General features: G+C 34.7%; 1 protein-coding gene across 2 annotated transcripts in view; it reads right to left on the bottom strand.

The window, feature by feature from the left end:
• Positions 1-3415: 3415 nt before the first annotated feature.
• Positions 3416-21394, bottom strand: part of ADGRL2 (adhesion G protein-coupled receptor L2) — a 630223-nt gene continuing 612244 nt past the window's right edge. For both annotated transcript variants that reach the window (XM_046010332.1, XM_046010339.1), the window contains 8 exons: positions 16793-16884; positions 15930-15974; positions 14801-14969; positions 11472-11600; positions 10658-10754; positions 8814-8942; positions 7926-7943; positions 3416-5447 (listed from right to left, as the gene is read on the bottom strand). In XM_046010332.1, coding sequence (XP_045866288.1) covers positions 4693-5447; positions 7926-7943; positions 8814-8942; positions 10658-10754; positions 11472-11600; positions 14801-14969; positions 15930-15974; positions 16793-16884 — 1434 coding nt within the window. In that variant the 3' untranslated portion in view covers positions 3416-4692. The remainder of the gene's footprint in view (positions 5448-7925; positions 7944-8813; positions 8943-10657; positions 10755-11471; positions 11601-14800; positions 14970-15929; positions 15975-16792; positions 16885-21394) is intronic.

Here is a 21394-nt window from a genome sequence, read left to right on the forward strand (position 1 = left end):
TATTTTTCCTGGGTGTTCTATATAGTAGCTGTCAGCCTTTCTAAGAGAGTATCAAAGGGTTGGTCATTTTATGCCTAATAGAATCAGACAACAAAGCCATGTTGTTGTGACTGCCAAAATGCTTTTTAAAAAGCTTAGTTCTGACATAGGACTTTAAAATGGTTGTGAAAAACATTCAGAAAACTATTCAAACCTTGATCATTCATCACTGGTCTCTTATGCTCAGACAACATTGATTTGCTTAAGACTAACTATGTCTTTTAAACATTTCTAAAGCATTTTGGTCTAAGAGTTTCAATAAGCAAAGAGGAGAAATATGTGAAAGATTAACAGGCTGTATCCCCACCCCCCGTAGCAGGTAGACTTTGGTCAGCTCAGTTTTACTGGGTTATCTGTTTTGTTTCTTATGTCATACAGTGATCTCGAACGTTAAATATTAGTATACCTGATAGCATTTCACAATCTATTAATTCAGACAAATCTTACCAGTTAAAACATTAGGCTTTAAAAATCAAACTGACCTCTGAAGACTTCTTTCTCAGAACCTGCACACTCAGTAAACAGTAAAGCCATCAGGAAAAGGAGGATTCCAGAGAAACCTTATTAAGACAATAGGGAATGATCTAGAATGTTTGTAGTAGATTTAGTGAGCCTCATTATATGGTGCATCTACAGCTTATTATTAATACACTCTGACAGATATGTTACCCTGGCCTTGAAAGCTCAGTGGCCACAGTGCCTTGAAATGAACTTGGATGATGTGCAGGAATTTCCACCAGCCCCAAACATTTTGGAACGAAATACCAGTAATATGCACAAGGTACACGTTGGGTAAGTGTGTGCTCTCCTAAGCATTCAGGTTTTGTTTGGTGCATTTAGCCAACATAATGTGTTTCTATGACTGTTTGGACAAAGACCCAAAGTGAAATAACAGAAAATTCTCATTCCATACCATTCAAATGATAATTAAGACTGCCATGAATTAATCTGCAAACCACCAGTCTGCCAGTGCATACTATTTAAGGACTACTCAAAATCAACATGGTGCTTACCAGCAGGAAGCACGAGATACAGCATTTTCACTAAAAAGTAACTAATTTGATTACCCTGTGAAGCAGTCCTCATCTGTATTCAACATGCTCATAACTCTTCATACTAATGTGTGAGATTAAATGCAACAATTTCATAGAAAGAGAAGTATGTGGAACACAGGACTGGGTGAACACTTGGTACTCAGTTTTACTTGAAAAACTCTGCAGGGATTACTGTCTTTAAAGAAAATTTCAGTATCAACTAAATATGAAAAGCTGTTCTCACTGCAGAAATTCAACTTGTATGCATTCATTCAAGCTTTTCTAGTTAGGTTAAAACTGTAATAAAAATTTTCTGAGTTAAAATTCTTTACAAAACACTCCATCCTACAAGAACATCTTGAAGGTTAGTTTCAAGTCTGAAGTTTGAAGTTGAATTGATGGAAACATACATTTTCTCCTTTCTTATTTAAATAAATAAAGCAGACATCCGAATACACCCCTTTAATAAGTGCACATGGATTTGTTTTTGAAATTTGTTAATGAATTTGTGCATAATGCCTCTGTGGAGAGGATAGTGATGGTGATTTTGTCAAATATGTGCAGCTGTTGTTTTACTGGTTAAAATATTATATATAGCTACCCTCAAATGAATGTGGAGGAGTTTGAATTGACAACTATTTAAGTAACTTATAGATTTGTAAGGATTATTTTCCTTATTCCTAAGTGATTTTAAAAGCACATAAGACAAATAACCTATGTGTGTGTGCGCGCGTGTGTATAAAAGAACAAAACCGAGCCTGTATTTTAAAATAAAGTTCAATCTGAATTAACCTGTATCAAGCTGCATCTAAAGTAAATGGCAAAAACAAAACCCTTATTACTAGTAGACCAGTAGTATCTGTCCCTGAGACCAGGTACACTAATGTGAACAAGTTTACAACTGCGAGTATTGCAAAGAGAAACAAGGATGTGGAAATTCTATATGCAGGTGAAGTCCAAGAACATCCAAAGAAACCATTGGGTTAATAAACAGACTAATGTGTGAGTCAACAGATTAATAATTTAAAACGTAAGAAATTAAATTTTACTAGGGGACATCCTGAATGGATTTTAAGGCAACATTTATGTACTTTTAAAAAGAAATCCATTTTAAAAATGATTCTTCTTTTGCTGACAAAGATGAAAGATACCTTCCAGACCGCAGTCTCTAATATAGACTCATAATAAATTAATTTTCTAAAGAGAACAGTAACCGTGTAGGTACTATGTACTTATGTACCTGTTCACATCATACCAGTTTTAAGAACTGCTTCAAGAGAAAGAAATGAGCACTGACTGAATAATCAGTGCCTTTTGGGGGGGGTGGGGTGTAATTCATTACTGAACCAGCCAGGCCCTCGTTGGATTATATACTGAGAAGTACATATCATACAACGCTGTAAGTTTGATAGGAAAACAGTGTAACAAAATAGAAAATTAAAATGTTTGATTACATAATGCCCCCAAATAAAGTTTTGTAAATTCCTGAAGGCTTTTAGCCAAAGAAATAAAAATACCCTTCTCAGAGAATTATGAAATGTTTGAATATTAATACAACTTCTTATAGTCAGTCTCCAACCTAAATATTAACAGTGTGTAATAATACACACCTCTGTTGTTACCCTATTATTAAAATATGGATACTATATCATATAGTGTCTGCCTTACTATATCTGCATTTAGATACATGAATATATACTTGAAAAAACTTTTCTCATATCAATAGGCATGACGAAGTGTGTCCACATTAAAAAATCAAGTTATTTCTAACTTCGCGGAAGAACTTGAGAGCCACTGCCCTTTAGAAGAATCTGGTATAAATGCTTATGATGTAGACAGGAAAAAATCTATTTGTTGAGATTCAATTACATGATTTTTGAACCTTTCCCTGATAACAAATATTGTCATTCACGGCAGCCTATAGGGATAGTTAAAATCCTCAAATTGTAAAAGTATGCTTTAGGAATGTCTTCTCGATTCTGCTGGAAAATCAATTTTTTTACGATGCTGAAATTTGTAGAATTTCCTACCCTTCTTCTTTTTGTAATTTTTGCTTTAGTTCTGACACAATGCAACAAGAAAAAAGTACTTTCAGTAGATTTCTCTATTGAAACTTTTCTGCCAGATCCTGTATGTGGGTAATGGGCAATTTGAATACAAACATATTCTCGACAACACCCAGAACCATCAAGGCAGCTTAAGTGTATTCTTTCTCATACCTGTGGTAAGTTATTATTACGAAGGGACCCACATATGCCATGGGGGAGAGGAGGGGTGGGAAAGGACCAGTGTGTTAAAGCCAATTATGTCTCATACATAAAAGTGCACGTTATAACTACTTGAAAAAATTCACATTTATTTACTGTCAAACCGTGTTAAACTTTACACTGGATATTAGTGATGGGCTCATTATTAACAGGTTTACACAAAGGGATGAAAAGAAAAGCAGAATTTTGCGGAAACAATTTACATTTCATTAGAACTTTATCATAAAATAAATTAATTACTAAATATAGGCAGAAGGAATATGGAAGAGTAATATTTATGTTTTATTTTATTTTTTAAAAAAGAATAGGCACCTTTTGTTCACTAGAAAGTTTGTGAGAAGTGCCCAGTGCCCTCATTGCCCTCCGTTCAAGAATAAACAGAGAGGTAACACACACTCTTTTCTAGATTTCACCACATTTGTGCAAGGCATGGCATAACTGGCTTTGAAGAGTTTTTTTTCCCCCATAAAACGCGTTCTTTTGGCAATAAGAAATTTAAATGTAAGAATAAAGACTAACTGGTCAAAGCGGAACACTGTGTACAGTGGAAAATAAGTGGAAATGGGTAGAACTTACCATGACAGAGTGTAAGAAAAAACATTTCATAACGTATGTGCAACCAAGAGCTTTTCACAATATTTTCTTCAAACTCTTTAAAATTATTTTAATGACAATTATATTTCAGTTGGACACAAATGTATTTATTTTACCCTAGCAATAGAACAAAATATAATTTCTTTAGCCATTTTTCATGAGAATAGTTCATTGTACAGTTGAGGAAACATATGAAATAAGGCCTGTGGCTTGATTGCTAGTGGTTAAACATGTTTTCAATCTTTGCCTTAATGTAAAAGATTTGCAGCAAACGGGCTGCAAACTGACGCAGAATGGCTCTCCTGCTTTTCCAAGTCTTGTCAGGAACAGTAAGGTACAGTAAATTTGTCCCACAGGATTTTAAAGCCTACGTCTTGTATATAATACAATGCAGGCCTACAAAAACGGTGCAGCCGTATTTACAGATCTAGTTCACAGACTGCTGCAGTAGAATGGCTGGAAACGTTTTGTTTTGTTTGCTTCACAATTTCTCTAAACAGCAGCAGAATCTTAAAATACCTGGTTGGCATCTCTTTTCTTTGTAACAAATAATCATTTTAGTATACTCTGTGTATATACAAAGTTTCTGTACGTTCTATAAAAATTCACAGAACTTCAAGGTTCAGTCATCTTTTTACACTGGAGGACCACAGGTCAACAGAGCCATCTTTCCAAGCAGAGTCTGAGGGAGCTGCACTGGGCCAGCGGAGTCTTTATTAATACTTGCCTGTGGCCCCTGGAATTCCTTAGCTGCTCTATTAAAGACTCGTGACCAGCTGCATTTGTCCTTCTCTAACGTCTCCTTCGGGAATACACCCTTCCTTGTTAATGGGGATTATGTAACCATCACTATTGCCCCTGCTGATCTGGTAACACATCTGAAGCTGATGGCCAGCTCCAAGATTTGGCATGCTTTTATAGTAAATGTCCTCGTTCTCACTCCTCCTGGAGGGAGAGAGGTCCTCTTCCATGTCAGGGCTGCTCTCCTGGTAGGGAGAGTCTCTAAGATTGGGCATGCTCGTATAAAGAGAGTCTCTGTTGGGGGACTGGAGGTGGTCCTCGGCCTCAGCAGTCAGCTGGGAGACGTAGCTGTCCGTCCCCTCGGGCTTCACCTTCTTCTGGGGCTGGTACAGAAGGGAGTGAGTCCGCTGAGGAATGAGCGGCGCCTCAAGCTCCTTGTGGTGGAGCTCCAGCCCGGGGTTGTCGCCGTGCATCAAAGAGGAAGCGTCAGCCACGATCGCGTCGTCTTCGCTGCTGCTGCCGCCGATCACGGGTTTGACTGGCAGCGTGAGCTCGAGGTTGTGAGTCTTGCTGCCGCCCCGCAGGTTGTTGTGCACTAACTCTGAAATGATCATTTTCTCGAAAGCGGTATCATTCAGACTTAGTCCACAGTCCACGACTTGCACGCTGTCATTATAGTCCCCCTTGCGCAGTGAGTAGCTGTTGTTAAAGTTACCATTTAGCGGTAGAGTATCCATGGCACTTGTATCCCTGGCATTGTTCAGTGAATGTCCTGAAACGGGAAAGGGGGGGGGGGTTCCGTTACTGCCGCTGTTCCTTCCCAAAGCATCTTTACTTCTTTCGTACAAAACTTTTTAATGTCGTTCAGGACAAAGTTGTATTTGAAAGCTAACACTTGAATAGTGCCAGGCTTTCCCGCATTCCCAACGGTAAACAGTTGCAACCCCTTAGATAATAGGAAGAAGTGTGAAAGGATAATACTGTTTTCCAGGGAGGGAAGATGGCATACAGAATATTATTTGATCAATTTCGGGGAGACGGTAGTTATCAATTGATTTTTGGTCAAATCTCTGACACTCTTACAAGGAAGACTTCACTCCATGCCCTTGCATAGTTAATGCAAAGCAATTCATTAGTGACATTTACATTTTAAAGTACGAGACTATGGTTTATAAAAATAAAATTAACAGAATTTGTCCTAAACAACACTAAATTAAAAAAGGAATAAGTCACATACAAAAACCGAAGGCAAATGTACAACATAAACCCACATAACTGGCAAGCAACTTTTTAAACAACATTCTAACATTTCCTTTTTCTAGAGATGGAGTAAAAAAAAGAATGAAAAAAATGGACAGATACAAAGAATCATGTTCAACGAAGACAGCCATCTCTCACACTGACGGGACCAAGGGCCCACAAGCACCATCTGACAACACGATAGACAGCAGGTGGAATGACTCACTTTGGACAACTCACATCATGTCTGTCTGCTCAGGCTATCTGGCCTAAGAGTAGCTGATATATAAAAGAAAGTAAAATGATTTATTGTAACATGATGAAGAATTTCTAAGCTTCTCAGCAACTTAGTCAGAGCAAGGGTTCAACAAATTAGATTACCAGCAATAGCAGCCTTTTGCTTTTTCATTTAATAGTTATCATTTTGATTTTGTTGTTTCCTTTTGGTGCTAATACTCTCTCTAATCGCAACGGCCCCAGGCTCCTAATGGTCAAAGTTTGCCTGCAGCCCTGCAGTTGCATCAGCCACAGTGACAGCACCGAATGAACCAGCAGAGTCTACTGTACGAGACTGGCCCACAGACACCATGGGTATGGAGGTTAGACGCAGAAATGTTAGAGATTTCTTAAGTATGGGTCACAGAAATCAAACCAATAATAGATATTAACTATGGAATGGGAAAAAGGTGTCAGCCTTGGCTAATATATATTTATCTCTAAAGGAATGAAAGACTGGGTAAGTCTGCTGAAGATATGAAAAGAGGTTTAGAAGGAAAAAAAAGATGGTAACATGCTCTCTTGGAATCAGAGTTGTATTTTCTACAGACACATAAACATGTAAACTGAGACATCACAGTGCTTCTCAGGCAAATGAAAATAAAAAGTTTTGGAGAAAATTAAATGATCTGCACCATGGTAAGTTAGGTTATTCATTCTCAAAATCCTAGAGAAAAAAAAAATCACTTGTTTACAGATAGGTCTGGAAAAAAAAAGAATGAAATGATGTCACTGAATGACACTGGCCACTGTGAGGCTGCTGCATTGTATGCAAGGCTTGGAGGAGTCGAGGAAAAATCTCATTCTTGGAAAAAATAGGAAATTTCCCTTTGTAGTGCTGATTCCACTCTTAAAGCTGCAGATTATCCTAGAAAACTCGATTTCATGACCAATAAATATGTGGGAACTGCTCAATAACTTCTCATTAGCAGAAAATGAGTAAGTGTGTGTGTGGGGGGGTATACCTGTTGGTGACTCGTTTTATTTTAGAAAACTCTGATCCAATGTCTACATTGGAAAAAAGGACAATTTCATTTTACCAGGCTCCACATATAACAAATGAAGTTATTACAATAGTATCTGTAAGGCTTCCTTTAGTTTGATTGACATAACCGTCTAGCTTCCTAATTCATGCATGTGCCACCATCTCCATTTAGAAAATAAATCTGGTGTTTAAGTTCCAGGTGACACACAGATCACTTGCTAGCATTTGTTTCCTCTATCGAGGTTCAATCTTGCCATTTTTCTTTCCTTTTACCATTGCTTAATAAATATAAAAATATATACTGGGTAATGCAAAAGGTGTTTTCTATGATATACTGCAGATTTAAGCACATCTTTGACTGGTTTTGAAGAGGCAACTTTTTCTGCCCAAGTTCAGGTAATTCACTTGAAGACTTTCCACAGCCTGTAGCAAGATTACTGTGGGAATGCAGAAATGATAAGTCAATTATGAAGCTTTCTGGTTGACAGCACCTCAGGCTTTAAAGAGCAAATTATTTCAGCATTGCATATACTTAAGTATGGACAGCATTTGCTACAGACCTCTATTACTGACAAAAGGCAGTACAGACAGATGTACTGTTTGAATTTGGTACCAGTTTAGTTGGAAATTGTGAACCACTTGCCCGCTGAGTCTACTTCATGACTGCTAGTTATGTTTTAATTGTGCCGGTTAAAAATCATGCTGAAAAAATTTACATTTGATAGGCAAAGTTAAGTTTGACTCCCATACTTGTCTCTCTGTAGGTTGCTAGAGGAAAGCATAAGGAAAGTAAGAAAAACAAGAGAATGAAAAGAGAAACTGCAGTTACGTTAAAAAAAAGAATTTAAGAAAAAAAAAAGGAAACAAAGTTCTTTGTTTAATTTAGTGGCAAATATCAATCACAAATAAATATTACGTGCTAGCAATAATTATGTGATAACTTTTACTGAAGTCTTGCAAACTGTGTTAATATTAAATGCTTTTTACTTTAATAAGCTATTAGAAAACACGGTAATACAGGATGGGTTAGTGACAACCTCTCCCCCTCCCCCAATAAACAACTAAAGGTATAAACTGACTAATAGTAACTTCATTCTCAAAGTTGTTTTTTTTTTTTAAGGAAAAAACAAACAAACAAACAAACAAACAAAAAACCACTACCATAAAGCTGCACTATACTATAGTTTGGTTACACTGATAATGCTCGATGTAGTTTTCTATACCTAGGCATCCAAATTATCTTTATTAGCTAGTTCATTCCAGAAGCAAATTCTGTCTGCAAGCTTTAGGGTAAACTGAACAGTATATTACATAGATAGGATACCTCTAAATGATATAAATCTTGAAGATGGGCTCTCGGACCATGTGATGTCAGTCCTGTAATAATATATTAAGATTTATGCCACCTGTGTTAAAAACATGGATAATTATTGGTAAATACTATCATGACTGAATTTTTACTATAATATAGTGCAGTTTTAGAAGCCTGGCATGGGCAATATCGTAATTCTTTAAACTGAGAAATTAAAGATGTAATAATAAATATATGGCAACTTGAGTACTCTAGAAAAAGGGGCAAAGATCAGAGCTCTGTTTAGCAGCAAAGAAAGGTAGTTTTATTCATAAGTATAAGCACACCTGGTGAGTTAAATACAGGAGCTGAAGGGGCATTACATACAACTGTTTCAGCGAGCAATGTGTTATAGGGGTTGTTAGTGCCGTGGGGTCGAAGAAGAGGGTTTGTTAGTAGGTAATTGCCAGTCATTCCTAAAGCAAAGAAACAGAAAAAAATACATCAGTTCTCTTATTTTTGTGTTATAGTTGCAGTAAAGTACTTTTTGTATTCATCAAGGGTAGCAGACAAGTTGGCCATGGATTATCTGCTGAAATTTTCTGACTGTATTTGAACTACTAATTTGAAGGAGAAAGGGGAAAGGGAAGTTAAATTTCAGTAATTCACAGGTGCTTTCTAAGTCCCCCAAGTAAACACCTGCTGAGGATGACATTTACTAATTTATACAAAATCACTTTGAAACAAAAATGGCAATTAAATGCACAGAGATCAACATTATGTTTCAAGATGTTACTGCTTAATATTAAAAACCTAACCACTGAGGCCCAGAAGAGGGAATCTCAAACTTTCAGATTTACAGGTGTGGGATTATCCCTCATGAAAACATCTGTGTTAATATCAACTCTGACACAAGCAGGAGGAAAACAACTTTCACAAACAAGTAAAAAGTACGACACACTGCACAAAGCTTCTCTTAGTAAATGCGAGAGCACACATGCCAAGGGGGGAGAAAGAGACTGTGTGTATAATGAATTATTAGACCATTCACAAACTCCATATAGTAAGAATTTTCATTCCGTAATCTTATTTGCCAGGTTTCAAAAATGAATCATTGAATAATTCATTTCCTTTTTGATACTCATCTTAACAGAATTAGGTAAAACATCAGAGCAATGGAATAAACACACATTTCACTCATTCTAATTGACAAATTACAAACCTTTCAATACTTATCAAACATGTGTTTTGCATAGCTAATGTAATTTGACTAAAAATACTTTAAAATTCAAGTTGGTTTTGATGCCATACATACTCCTTTCTTCATTTTAAACCAGAATCTCATCAGAACAATGTCAACAGTGAAAAATGTCTTTAATATTTGTGATAAAATAGAACATGTTCTATTATATTACAAATCAATATATCAAAACAAATAACCTGGATAAATTACCTTTTTAATGATGTGTATATATATATATATACACAATAACATTATTTTTTTCATATCAAATTCAAATTTACTAAGCTTGCACTCAGGACTATGTGTGTCTACATGCACTTGTGTCCTTATCCTGCTTAATTATTTTATTTGCCAGCTTATTTTAAGTAATAATTCATCATTTATATAAGTTTAAAATTGTAAACACATTAAAAATAGTAATTCAAATAGAAAAAAACTGCTTTATAGATTCTCATGTATTTAATTAGCTGCTTATGAAAATTTTCTATAAGTGTTTTTGACACTTTTTTACTTTTGGAAAGAAGTGTAAAGTAAAATAATTTTACAAATTAGAATTTTCACTATAAAATTGGCAGTTTAATGTGAATAGTAGTTATTCTAACTATATTAATGTTTTAAAATGAAAACTTTCACAAATGTCTCAAAAAATAAATTTGTATTCACTAAAGGAAAATATTTTTAATCTGTGGCAAAATATGTTCTTAGTAATTACTTTTTTCGGCCTTATTCTGTTACTGTGGAGTTTAAAATTCTACTTTTTGCATTACATTTGAGTAAGACGAATTTGTATGTACTTTCATAAAGGAAAAAAGTGGACTCAACAGGTTTAATAGCTTGTGATATAAACCCATTTGAGAGGAAAAAAATCAGTAGTTTCTCTAGAGTTATTGTAAATTGGCAAAAGGTACAAAATTTATATTGTAAACTCAAATTTTCCTAGTAACTGACCTTGATTAAGTGTTGAAGTGCTATTGATGTCACCTGAGATAAAAGAAGATTCAGACTGTTTTCTCACAGTGTCATTCCACATCCTTCTTATACGACTCTATTAATATAAAATAGCAAGACATATGTTATGTTAGTTTCCCCAAGCTCACCTTATTAAAGACACATAAAGATCTACCCTAAACAATCTGTGTAGGATTATCTGGTGGCTGTTAAAAAGAAATGTGTGTTGAGGGGCGCCTGGGTGGCTCAGTGGGTTAAGCTGCTGCCTTCAGCTCAGGTCATGATCTCAGGGTCCTGGGATCGAGTCCCACATCGGGCTCTCTGCTCAGCGGAGAGCCTGCTTCCCTTCCTCTCTCTCTGCCTGCCTCTCTTGTGATTTCTCTCTGTCAAATAAATAAATAAAATCTTTAAAAAAGAAAAAAAAGAAAAAAGGAATGTGTGTTGATTCTGGTCTAAAACTAAGGAAGTCTAGAACTGAAGAATGAATAATCTTCCACTCTTCGTGGAGATGACTGATTATTCAACAAATGTTTAGTGAGTGCCCACCATGAGTACCATGCTATGTGACCTCAGGTGATCCCCAAAATGATCATATACATCTTAAGGAAGTTACACGTCTCAAAAATGATGCTCACACCTAAAGAAACACCTTGAATAAATACTTAAGAAGAAATTAAGACCAAAAAACTAAAAACAAGTATTTGCTACCTAGATCATTATAATGAGGAGACAATTAGTGCATCTGAACAGAACATGTCTCGGTAGGCTTTCTATAAAGAAGGTTAATTAAAGATGTTGTCAAATTCTTTGTTACCTGTGTGCCAGAGGAATACCGAGCACTAGTTCTGGTGGTTGATGCCTTCACTGAACTGTGGGGGCTCTCAGTTGGGAGGCCGCCGCAGCAATAGGAGTGTCTGAAGCACTTGCCATATTCTTTTCGTACCTGCAATGAATAACCACGAGACCAAGAGATTAACACAAACATACCTGCTTCTCTCTGTCGCTCTAATTAAATGAGCAGTGGAAACAACTGAGAAGAATAAGTTCACTAACACTTTTCTGTGGAGCGAATAAATTGAATTTCTAAAATCAAGTTCAACTGAAAATGCTGAAATAGTAATCAGAAAAATATCTTTGCCTACCAGACTGGCTAGTAGGAGCTTCAAAATGTGATGTAATATGTGAAAATGTTTTATGCCTTATTGTTACACAAATGTTATTAATACAAACATAATAATGTTTTAAAGCCGTATCTATATACTTAGCAAGCCCGATTTTATATTTTATGCTAAGAAAAAAAGGACAAAAAATTAGAACTTTCCTTGCTTAATTACATTTAACCACTCATAATCCAGTCATTTAAGTTTCATACGCTTCATGTCCTTTTAGGTAGGCCAACACATAAACTTCTTTTACTGGATTGCATACTTTCGCGGGTAACCTCTTTATAACGACAAGACTACTTTGGCACACGAATAAAGAAGAAAAGAACTTTGATACATATGCTATTAATTAGGATGGAATGTTTTCTTCATTTTCTGATGTGTCTAGCTTTAATATTTAGTGTAGAGAGTCTAAGATGCCTATTCACTTCATTAGCACACATGGGAAATATTTATGCAATTTCCAATCACATTAATGTGTTACCCATGTAATTTCCCTTTTCCCCTGAAGCTAGGATATATGAATAGATAGGAAAGCTTTTAGGCCTAAAGAAAGTTTAAAGTCAACTTTAAAAACTGAAGTCCAAACAATTGTAAAGAATAGGGCCCCACCTAGAAAGGTGGTGCAGAATTAGGAGGAATGGAGAAGAGGGCTGGATTTTGTGCAACTCTATTGGCCTATGAACAAGTTCTGCTCTGGCTTAGAACCAGACTGAAATTAGAACAGACAAGAAGGAGACTCTGCGTAAGAAATTCTTTTCTTTTTTTTTTTTTTTAAATTTATTTATTTGATAGACAGAGATCACAAGTAGGCAGAGAGGCAGGCAGAGAAGAGAGGAGGAAGAAGGTTCCCTGCTAAGCAGGGAGCCCACTGTGGGGCTCAATCCCAGGACCCTGGGATCATGACCCGAGCCAAAGGCAGAGGATCTAACCCACTGAGCCACCCAGGCGCCCCAAAGAAATTACTTTCCAGAAGGTTGCCAAAAACACTCAGAAAGACTCCTCCCCCTCCACACCCCCTCCGCACCCAACATCGCTCTATTCTCAGTATCTGCTTGCAGACCCAGGACTTCGACACTTATTCCTTGAAAAATTACAGAATTAAAGTTGCTAGATGACTTTTTAAACCCAACTGCACTTGCATTTTCATCCTGTTAGCCTTATTTAACTATACCTATTAGAACAAATAACAATGGGCTTGAACTTTCAAAGCATTTCCTTGGTCTAAATATGTTCACTCAAGCAGTAAGAAGCATGATTTCAACTAACTCATTTTGTATCATATTTTTAGCCATTCATACTGGCAGCACCCAACAGGACATACCCAAGACTAGGTAGAACGTGTTCAAAGGGAAGTCTAATACATTGTTCAAAAAATGTGATTTTTAATTAAAAAGCACAGCAATGGGGTGCCTGGGTGGCTCAGTGGGTTAAAGCCTCTGCCTTCGGCTCAGGCCATGCATCAGGAGACATGCATCAGGCTCTCTGCTCAGCAGGGAGTCTGCTTCCCCTCCTCTCTCTCTGCCTGCCTCTGTGCCTCCTTGTGATCTCTGTCAAATAAATAAATAAAATCTTTATAAAAATAAAAATAAAAAGCACAGCAAAATCTCTTTGTTCAATTAATATACATAACCTGTACGAGGAAATAATTTATGCTTTATGTTAAACATTTTTGGAAGAAATTATGATATGTGATCCTATACATGTATACAAAAGGCTCATTTGTGTAAGGTAAAGTAAAAACCAAAGTAATTACAAGATTATACTTGTATAATGTTTAGAAAATTAAAGTTCAGTGTTATTACATAACACCTGATACCTCACAAAAACTTTTTTGTACATTTCATGGCTATTAACTGCTCTGAAATGCTGTATGACCAAGCCTATGGCAATCAAAATGGTATTTTATCCAAATAATACCTTCTAGTGTTGGTTTTGCCTAATGCCTATATTGCTGTGAATGTACATTATCTGTCAGTATTGCACATCCCACTGTCATTATCTCAAAATTATAGCTTACTCAACAACTGATGGAAGTAACAACACTATCATCTTGTCAGGACTGAAAACATAATAGTTTTCACTTTCAAAATTCTATTTTGCTGTTCAATTTAGTGACCAACTAGTAATAACAGAATAAAAAGACTATATTAGATATGCAGGCAGAGAAAAGATGATACCTAGTTAAAAGGCGGCTAAGCTATTCTCTTAAGGTTTATATCTTGCAAGTTTTCATCTTTAACTTTAATTTATGAATCATTTTTGCTGACTCCAGTTAACATAAAATCAGGACAAAATAATAAGATGTGAGATATTAAATTACTGGGTTTTAGATTTTTTCACAACGACTCAAAGGTAACATTAATATTAATTTTTTGTATGTCTGGTGCTTTTAAAATCAAGGTCATTTATCCTTATGTTCAATTTTGTTTTGGAACACTGCATTCCTTTTATCAAGCAAAAAATGAGATTATTTAACCTTTTCTTAAAATCTTGTATACTTTTTTTTTTTTTTAAGATTTTAGTTATTTTTTTCATGAGAGAGAGAGAGAGAGGCAGAGGCAGAAGGAGAAGCAGGCTCTCTGCAGAGCCAGGAGCCCGATGCAGGACTCGACCCCAGGACCCTGGGATCATGACCTGAGCCAAAGGCAGACACTTAACCAACTGAGCCACTGAGCCGCCCAGGGGCCCCTATCTTATATACCGTTTGCACAAAGCATGTTTGTAGACCCCACTAGCAAAGAAGAAATCTTAACATCAGTGTCTAATATTTTCAAAGTGAGATCCAAAAAGATGATTGGTATTGACTTATTTTATATGTGAAGCCTGAATTTCCAGACATGCATGGCAATTAATTTATGATGAAAAATGATTCTATTTAGTAATATGTCAGCTGTAAAATTGTAAAATCTTCTCCATTTCATCTCTGATTTCCAAACCAAAGAATAAGCAACTAGAGTCTGTAGGTGTCTTCACTTACTTTCTTTTGGAGAGCACAGTGAAAGATGAAAATGAACACTCCCTGGAAAGCATTAAAGATGGTGAAGAGATATGCCATCACAATTGTCTCCTCATTAATAAAAAGCAACCCAAATGACCAGGTTAGGCCAAGAAGACATAGAAGAGCAAAAGCGCCAAGCACCCAAGACCTGAAAAGATAAAGTGAATTTTATTAACAAGTTCAATGAGAGAACACCACATCACACTTAAATATTAACATATCAGTAGTAGCAGTTGACTTTCTCTATGTTCACATTCAAATTCAACAGCATTTTGGCTTTAACCTTTCATTGATTAGAGAAAGAACAATAGCATTTAGTACTGCAGCCTCCAGTGAAAACAGCAACCGCAGGTATGACCTTTTCTTACTCCAGCATTAACAAGGTATCAGAACTATATTAAAATACAAGGTGTAAAACATCCCCCATTGTCTTTTATGTGCATTTTAGTCAAAGAAATTAAGGAGTCCTTAATTAGTTTACTCCTGTCTTTTTATCCCTGTGGTGCACTCATGACACTGAATAATGTGACACATACAGAAAGGTTAAATGGCAGATAATCACTTCACACCTAAACTGTAGATTCTAATAAACTGATCTTAGGTGAGCCTAAGGTATTTTAACTAAAGCATGAAGAAGCCTCGCTGAAATGGGACAAAAATATGAGAACAACTTCAAAACAAAATAATTTTGGAGAGATTTCATCATGAATAGCTTAAGGAGAAAAGAACTGCAGAAAATAGGACGGAATGGAAAGGATTTAAAGTCAGTGCATTCCATGTCTAACTAATGATCTTACTTGATAAATGGCTTATTATCTTCATAGCTAGAAAGCATTATAAGCAGAAAAGAGAAACAAAATTATTAGACAGAATTAAAATAGAAAGTAATAAGAAAGCATTTATATATTTTATAAATTAGTCAAAATTAAGAAAGTCAAAATGCAGAGGCAAGCAATTAAAAAATAAAGGCATATTATAGTTTTAAAATACTACAGCAAATTAGATATTCCAAAATAACTATAAAAATTAAGGGCAATTCATGATATTGACGGATTTGTAAAAAATATAAATCATGCCATAAATTTGTTAATGTAGGGTTCTACCTTACCCAGGTAAGTCCGTATTATAGTAGCCATCACAAACACGGTAATTACTGGTGTAGATGAGAAGACAGAAAGAGGAAAAGGAAGAAAAGAGAGAGATGCTAAAGATTAGCTCTCTCTCTTACCATGCAACATGCAATGAAGCTGGCACTAACCTATCTAAAACATCTAATTTTTTAAAAGAAAAATTACCCTTACTATAGATCTGCCATTTTTTACATTACAAATATTTTTCACAATCCCATTATAACCAACTTGAATAATACCTCCTCAGATTTTAAATTAACTCATGCCTAAAAGATAACTCTGAAATCCTTCCATAAATGACTTAATGAATCAACAGCTATCAATTATTTAATTAGATAGCATTTCCCATTGATAGGATATTGTAGTTTTTATTCAATATTGAAATAAAGTAAACATTTCTTTAATTATCATGAAAAACAACAGATAATCTCCAAGTTAACAATAGTAATAGAGTAAATTACCTTAGGAAAACAAGATTAGAAGTAGAAACTGCTCAGAATCAAAAAAGCAATTTAACAAAACAAACTTAGTATCATCATATCAGCCATGCAAACAGCAACATCATTTTGAACTGCATTTTAAATTTAAATAAAATTGCTACAGTGATATGGAATTTCCATAAAGCCACGGAAACAATTTCTTGGCTCTAGATCAAGACAGAAATCATTATCTAATTTTTGACCAATGTCTGTGACATAGTTAACAGTGAGACTCAACCTTAATCAGTAAAACTTCATTCTGAATAATTTCTACAGTTGAAGGAAAGCATTTATGTATTCTCTGTGGAGAGTATCTTTCACTTAGTTTGTCAAGCACTAAAATTAAAATACTAAATACTTACTTAATGTTTTCCAACCTGCTAGAATCTGGTTTCAAAGTGTTTGAGTGCTTCACCATTTTGCATAATGTGATCACCAGGAAGATAATATTTAGCTGTTACAACAAATAAAGAATTAGACCACTGTAACCACAGAGTAAAAAAATGACCAAGTTTTGCAAATACACTTAATGAGTTAATGCAGCTAAATATCAATGACATGAGTATATAGTAGACATTCACTGACTCAATTTTACAGAGGCAATGATCAAGTTGAGTCTAAATAAAAAATACTCCAGCTATGTATGATCAATTCTTTTAATAGATCATTTGACATGAAATTACAACCTCATTAAATCAGCATCATGTGGTGATGATTAAATAAATTAGAAAATCTAAATTAGTTTCTTTAGCTAGAGGTACTCCAGGGCCTAAAAGCCATCTAATGGAAACACTGAAGTGAATTCTTCAGAAGGGACATTTACATCATGTGGCTTACAAGAATTGAGGGATTTGGGACCTTAAGACTTAGCTGAGAGTCTAGCTTTTGATTTTGACTGATTAGAGAAAGATAATCGCGTTTGTATAATCTATTTGTAAGGTAATTGTGAGAATCAAATGAAATAAAATATATGAAAAATTATGAGAAAATATATGAAAAACATTTATTAGTTCCAGAAAGACAAACTTTTAAAATATGTATATATTTGCTACTAAATGGTTAAAAGCCATCAGTCCTTTTGTTCTTATGCCTCTCTGTTGAATGGGCGTAGGTAAATTCTGAAGAAAGGCTGCTTTGAGTCCCTCTGAACACTGAGCTGTGTAAAGAATCTAGGTTCAAACAAAAGCAAAAAGAGGGAAGATGGAACCAGACCTAGAAGGCAGACTTGGGAGGTCAACAGGAGGGAACTGAGAAGAAAAGACATGTTTTGACTGAAGAGAGATAATTTTTGCAATTTTGCATCTGCTTGTACAGAAACCTAGCAGAATGCTGGACAGAGGGAAGGCAGTTCCATTTTTACGCTCTAAAAACAGAACTAAGGGGCGGCTGGGTGGCTCAGTGGGTTAAGCTGCTGCCTTCGGCTCAGGTCATGATCTCAGGGTCCTGGGATCGAGTCCCGCATCGGGCTCTCTGCTCAGCAGGGAGCCTGCTTCCCTCTCTCTCTTTGCCTGCCTTTCTGTCTACTTGTGATCTCTCTGTCAAATAAATAAATAAATAATAAAAATTTAAAAACAGAACTAAGCCTGATCACTCCTGGATTTCTTTGACATTTTATTTACTTCAGATTATTACTTTTAAAAAGACAAAACAAAATTATGTTTTGTGAGCTTTACTTGGCTTAGACAGTGCAAGCCCCAATGGTATATTCAGGAAAGGACAAATAAGAACAAAAGCAATTTCTTGGTGGTAAACACTCAACATAATTTTGTTATAATAAGATGATCATTTTTACTGAGTCACAATACCATATCTGATAAAATGATAATGCTGTTTTACTCATTCATCACTACTTCTGATTTTGTAATTAGGAAAAATTATATAGGGCAATAAATAAAATTTCCAAGTCATTCCTAATGGTGAGTTTAGGAACACAGTGAAGCCTTTCATCTAAGCTGTTTATCACTCATTTTGTCAACTGTGCCTTATTATTTCTCTTAGATGTAGAATTTCCTCTTAAGGGATAAAATGAGGTCAATGGGTATAATTTGCAAGTGTTGGCAGATAGCATTCTATCGTTTCATGTTAATTACTTAATATTAACAAAAGAAGGACAAAAGAAACTCTCTGTTGAAAACACCTAAAGAATTAACTTATTAAATACCTGTCCAGAGAAAAAGCAAACAAATATGTAGAAACACTAGCTTTATATTCTAATGATTATTCCAGGTGGTCACATATAAATAAATGTTAGTATTTTCAGAGATATTACAATATAATGCAATTCATTCAACAAATATGTATTGACCTTACTGCTTCATACAAGAATGTGCCTATTGTATTGCACGTAAGATACAATTTCTACCTTTGAAAAGTTAGGGAGCTCCTTCTGATAGGACAGTAAATAGCTGACTTAGTTTCTAAAGATGATGGTACAGTACATCTCTAATTTTTTAAAGGCAAAATCAACAGTGTTTTTACTTTTTATTTTATGCAACAGTAGGTCTTAACTAGTAAAATTAGAGAACGGTTACAAATAAGAACTCCAAATATCCTAAAAACAAACAAAACAAAATGCAAATAAACACACTGATGCAACTCTTAGGGGAAAAAAGCTGCCTTGTAGATTCAGAGTTAAAATCCTTTAAACTTCTGTACCCTTCTTTTTGAATGTCATAATATAACCATTTCTTTCTTTCATTCTGTAATTCTGGACCTTGAGTTATTTCTTCCCCCTTCCTTTTCTTACACAATTTCATAAAACATATAGGACTACAATTTGGTGTTCATCACTTTCTAAGCATATTAATTAACCCCTCAGGAATAAACAGTAGTGGTAGTACACTCCAGGAAGGAAAAAAGTTATACAACTTCTTTGTAAAATTGTATAATGTAAAAACTACAAGAAAATAAAGAATGCGAATTTGGAAAAATGTAGATGTATAAGGTACCATGTTATGAAAAGAAAAGGAGTACAAAATGTGAAATCTTGAGGATGAACACATATCAACATTTTTCAATGAAGACGACCACGTTAAAATTCTGAAGTAAAATAGTTACTTCAGAACTAACACATTTTCTAATAAAACAAATGAAAATGGAGCCTACCCACTGAAGAATAGAATTAAATTTAAATATGATACAAAGCCATTTCTTTCTTTCTTTCTTTTTTTAAGGCTGAGAATTAACCAAGTTGAATTTGACACAGAAAGCCTATATCTTATTTAATCCTTAAAAAACAGCCTGGTAGATAGATACTTCTTCTCTCCTTCCTCTCGTATCACTCTATTGAGGATTGTTAACATTATATATGTGTTTAGTGCTTCTTTCTAGTTACAAATATAGTACATTCACTTATAATAATCTTATGTCCAGAGGTAACAGGAAGCACTTGGAGAGTCAGTTTACATTCTAAGATGTTAAGTACCTTGCCAGAGATTACTTAGCTGCTATAATATCAGTGCTGGGATTCAATACACTTTGTGATGGCTCCATAGCTCAGCAACTTTAAAGATGGAATTAACCAGTTTATTCTGGTAAGAGTCTCTCCTAGCAAAGCAAAAACATACTAGTTTTTTATTAAAAAAAAAAAAGATTCTACGTCTAGAAAGAGTCATCCATTTTAGAAATCACTCAGAGATGATGAGTTGAAGATAAATAATAAATTCATATATAAAATACAGCCTCAAGGAAATTCTGAACATAAGAGATGTGCTCTTCAAATGACTTCTACTAATTGACTTGCTAGAATAACTAATTCTCTATTTCTTTGTTAAACACTACCATCCCATGATCAGCAAATGACTAAAATGTCCACACACTCCTACTCCCAGTAGACAAACAGTATGTTTAACAGTTAGTTCTGTTTTCTCAAACCTGTTTGTGTTCCACTCATATAACTAAACATCACACAAACTCATAATTGAGTCCAAAAAAGGACTGTCATTTCTAACATAGTAGAATTGAATGTTTCAAAAGATGTTTTAAAAGAGAATCTTTAAAAAAAATTTAAAAATAGTCGAAAAATAATCATAAAACCACAGAAAGATTTTTGCACTCAAATTGTTTCACGAATATCTGTGATTTCTCCAATTTAAAAAACCAAACAGAAGAATTATAATTAGCACACTAAAATTTAAGCTGCCAAGAAATTTATAGTTAAATTCTATACTAATTTAGACTTGGAAATACGACTTGAAAATATACAAATAATGAAGCAATGGTGTCTTCAACAGGACAAAAATACCATCATTTCAAGAAAAACTAATTATGAAAAAAAGCACGCAAGACATACTATAAACCATAATAAACAGCACAAAAAAAAAAAAAAGCTAAACACAAGGTACTTCCCCCCCCCAATCCACATTAAAAATTTCAGTGATAATGTGTTCATTAGTCTTACTAAAAAAATGAAAAAGATACTTATGTCATTTAGGTATTGAACATTTTAATATATTACCACCAATATGTATGACAGTAAAATGTTTTCTGGAATTAAATAAAACAAATCCTGAAATGTAAATAATTTTTTAAAAGGAAGTTTTAGAGTTCTTTCTTTCTCTCCAGTGCTTATATATATATATATATATATATTCATAGAAAATATATTGTTGGCTGTGATCTTTTTCAGGAGGTGATACACTTCATAAGAGTCATGATTCTGTAGAGTAAAATATTTTTTTCCCTCTCTTCTTCTTTGCCGTTCTCTTAAAATGTAACTAAGGGAATCAGAACAAGAAATTGAAGGGCAAATAGAAATATCTCTGATTTAAATCTATCATCCCAAACAGTCACTTACAGGCAAAAAAAAAAGTTAGTTTCAAATGAATTACTGATTGAAAATCTGAGTTGTTCCTTCTTTGCATTTTCCCCATAACATAATTGGCTCTTTCCAGCCATAAACTTCTGGGCTGCTGCTGCTTTTTTTTTTTTTTTTTCCCTTTCTAATTAGAGTAAGTGATCTCTTT

Source organism: Meles meles, chromosome 1, assembly GCF_922984935.1.
Source record: "Meles meles chromosome 1, mMelMel3.1 paternal haplotype, whole genome shotgun sequence".
Classification (NCBI taxonomy): Eukaryota; Metazoa; Chordata; class Mammalia; order Carnivora; family Mustelidae; genus Meles; species Meles meles.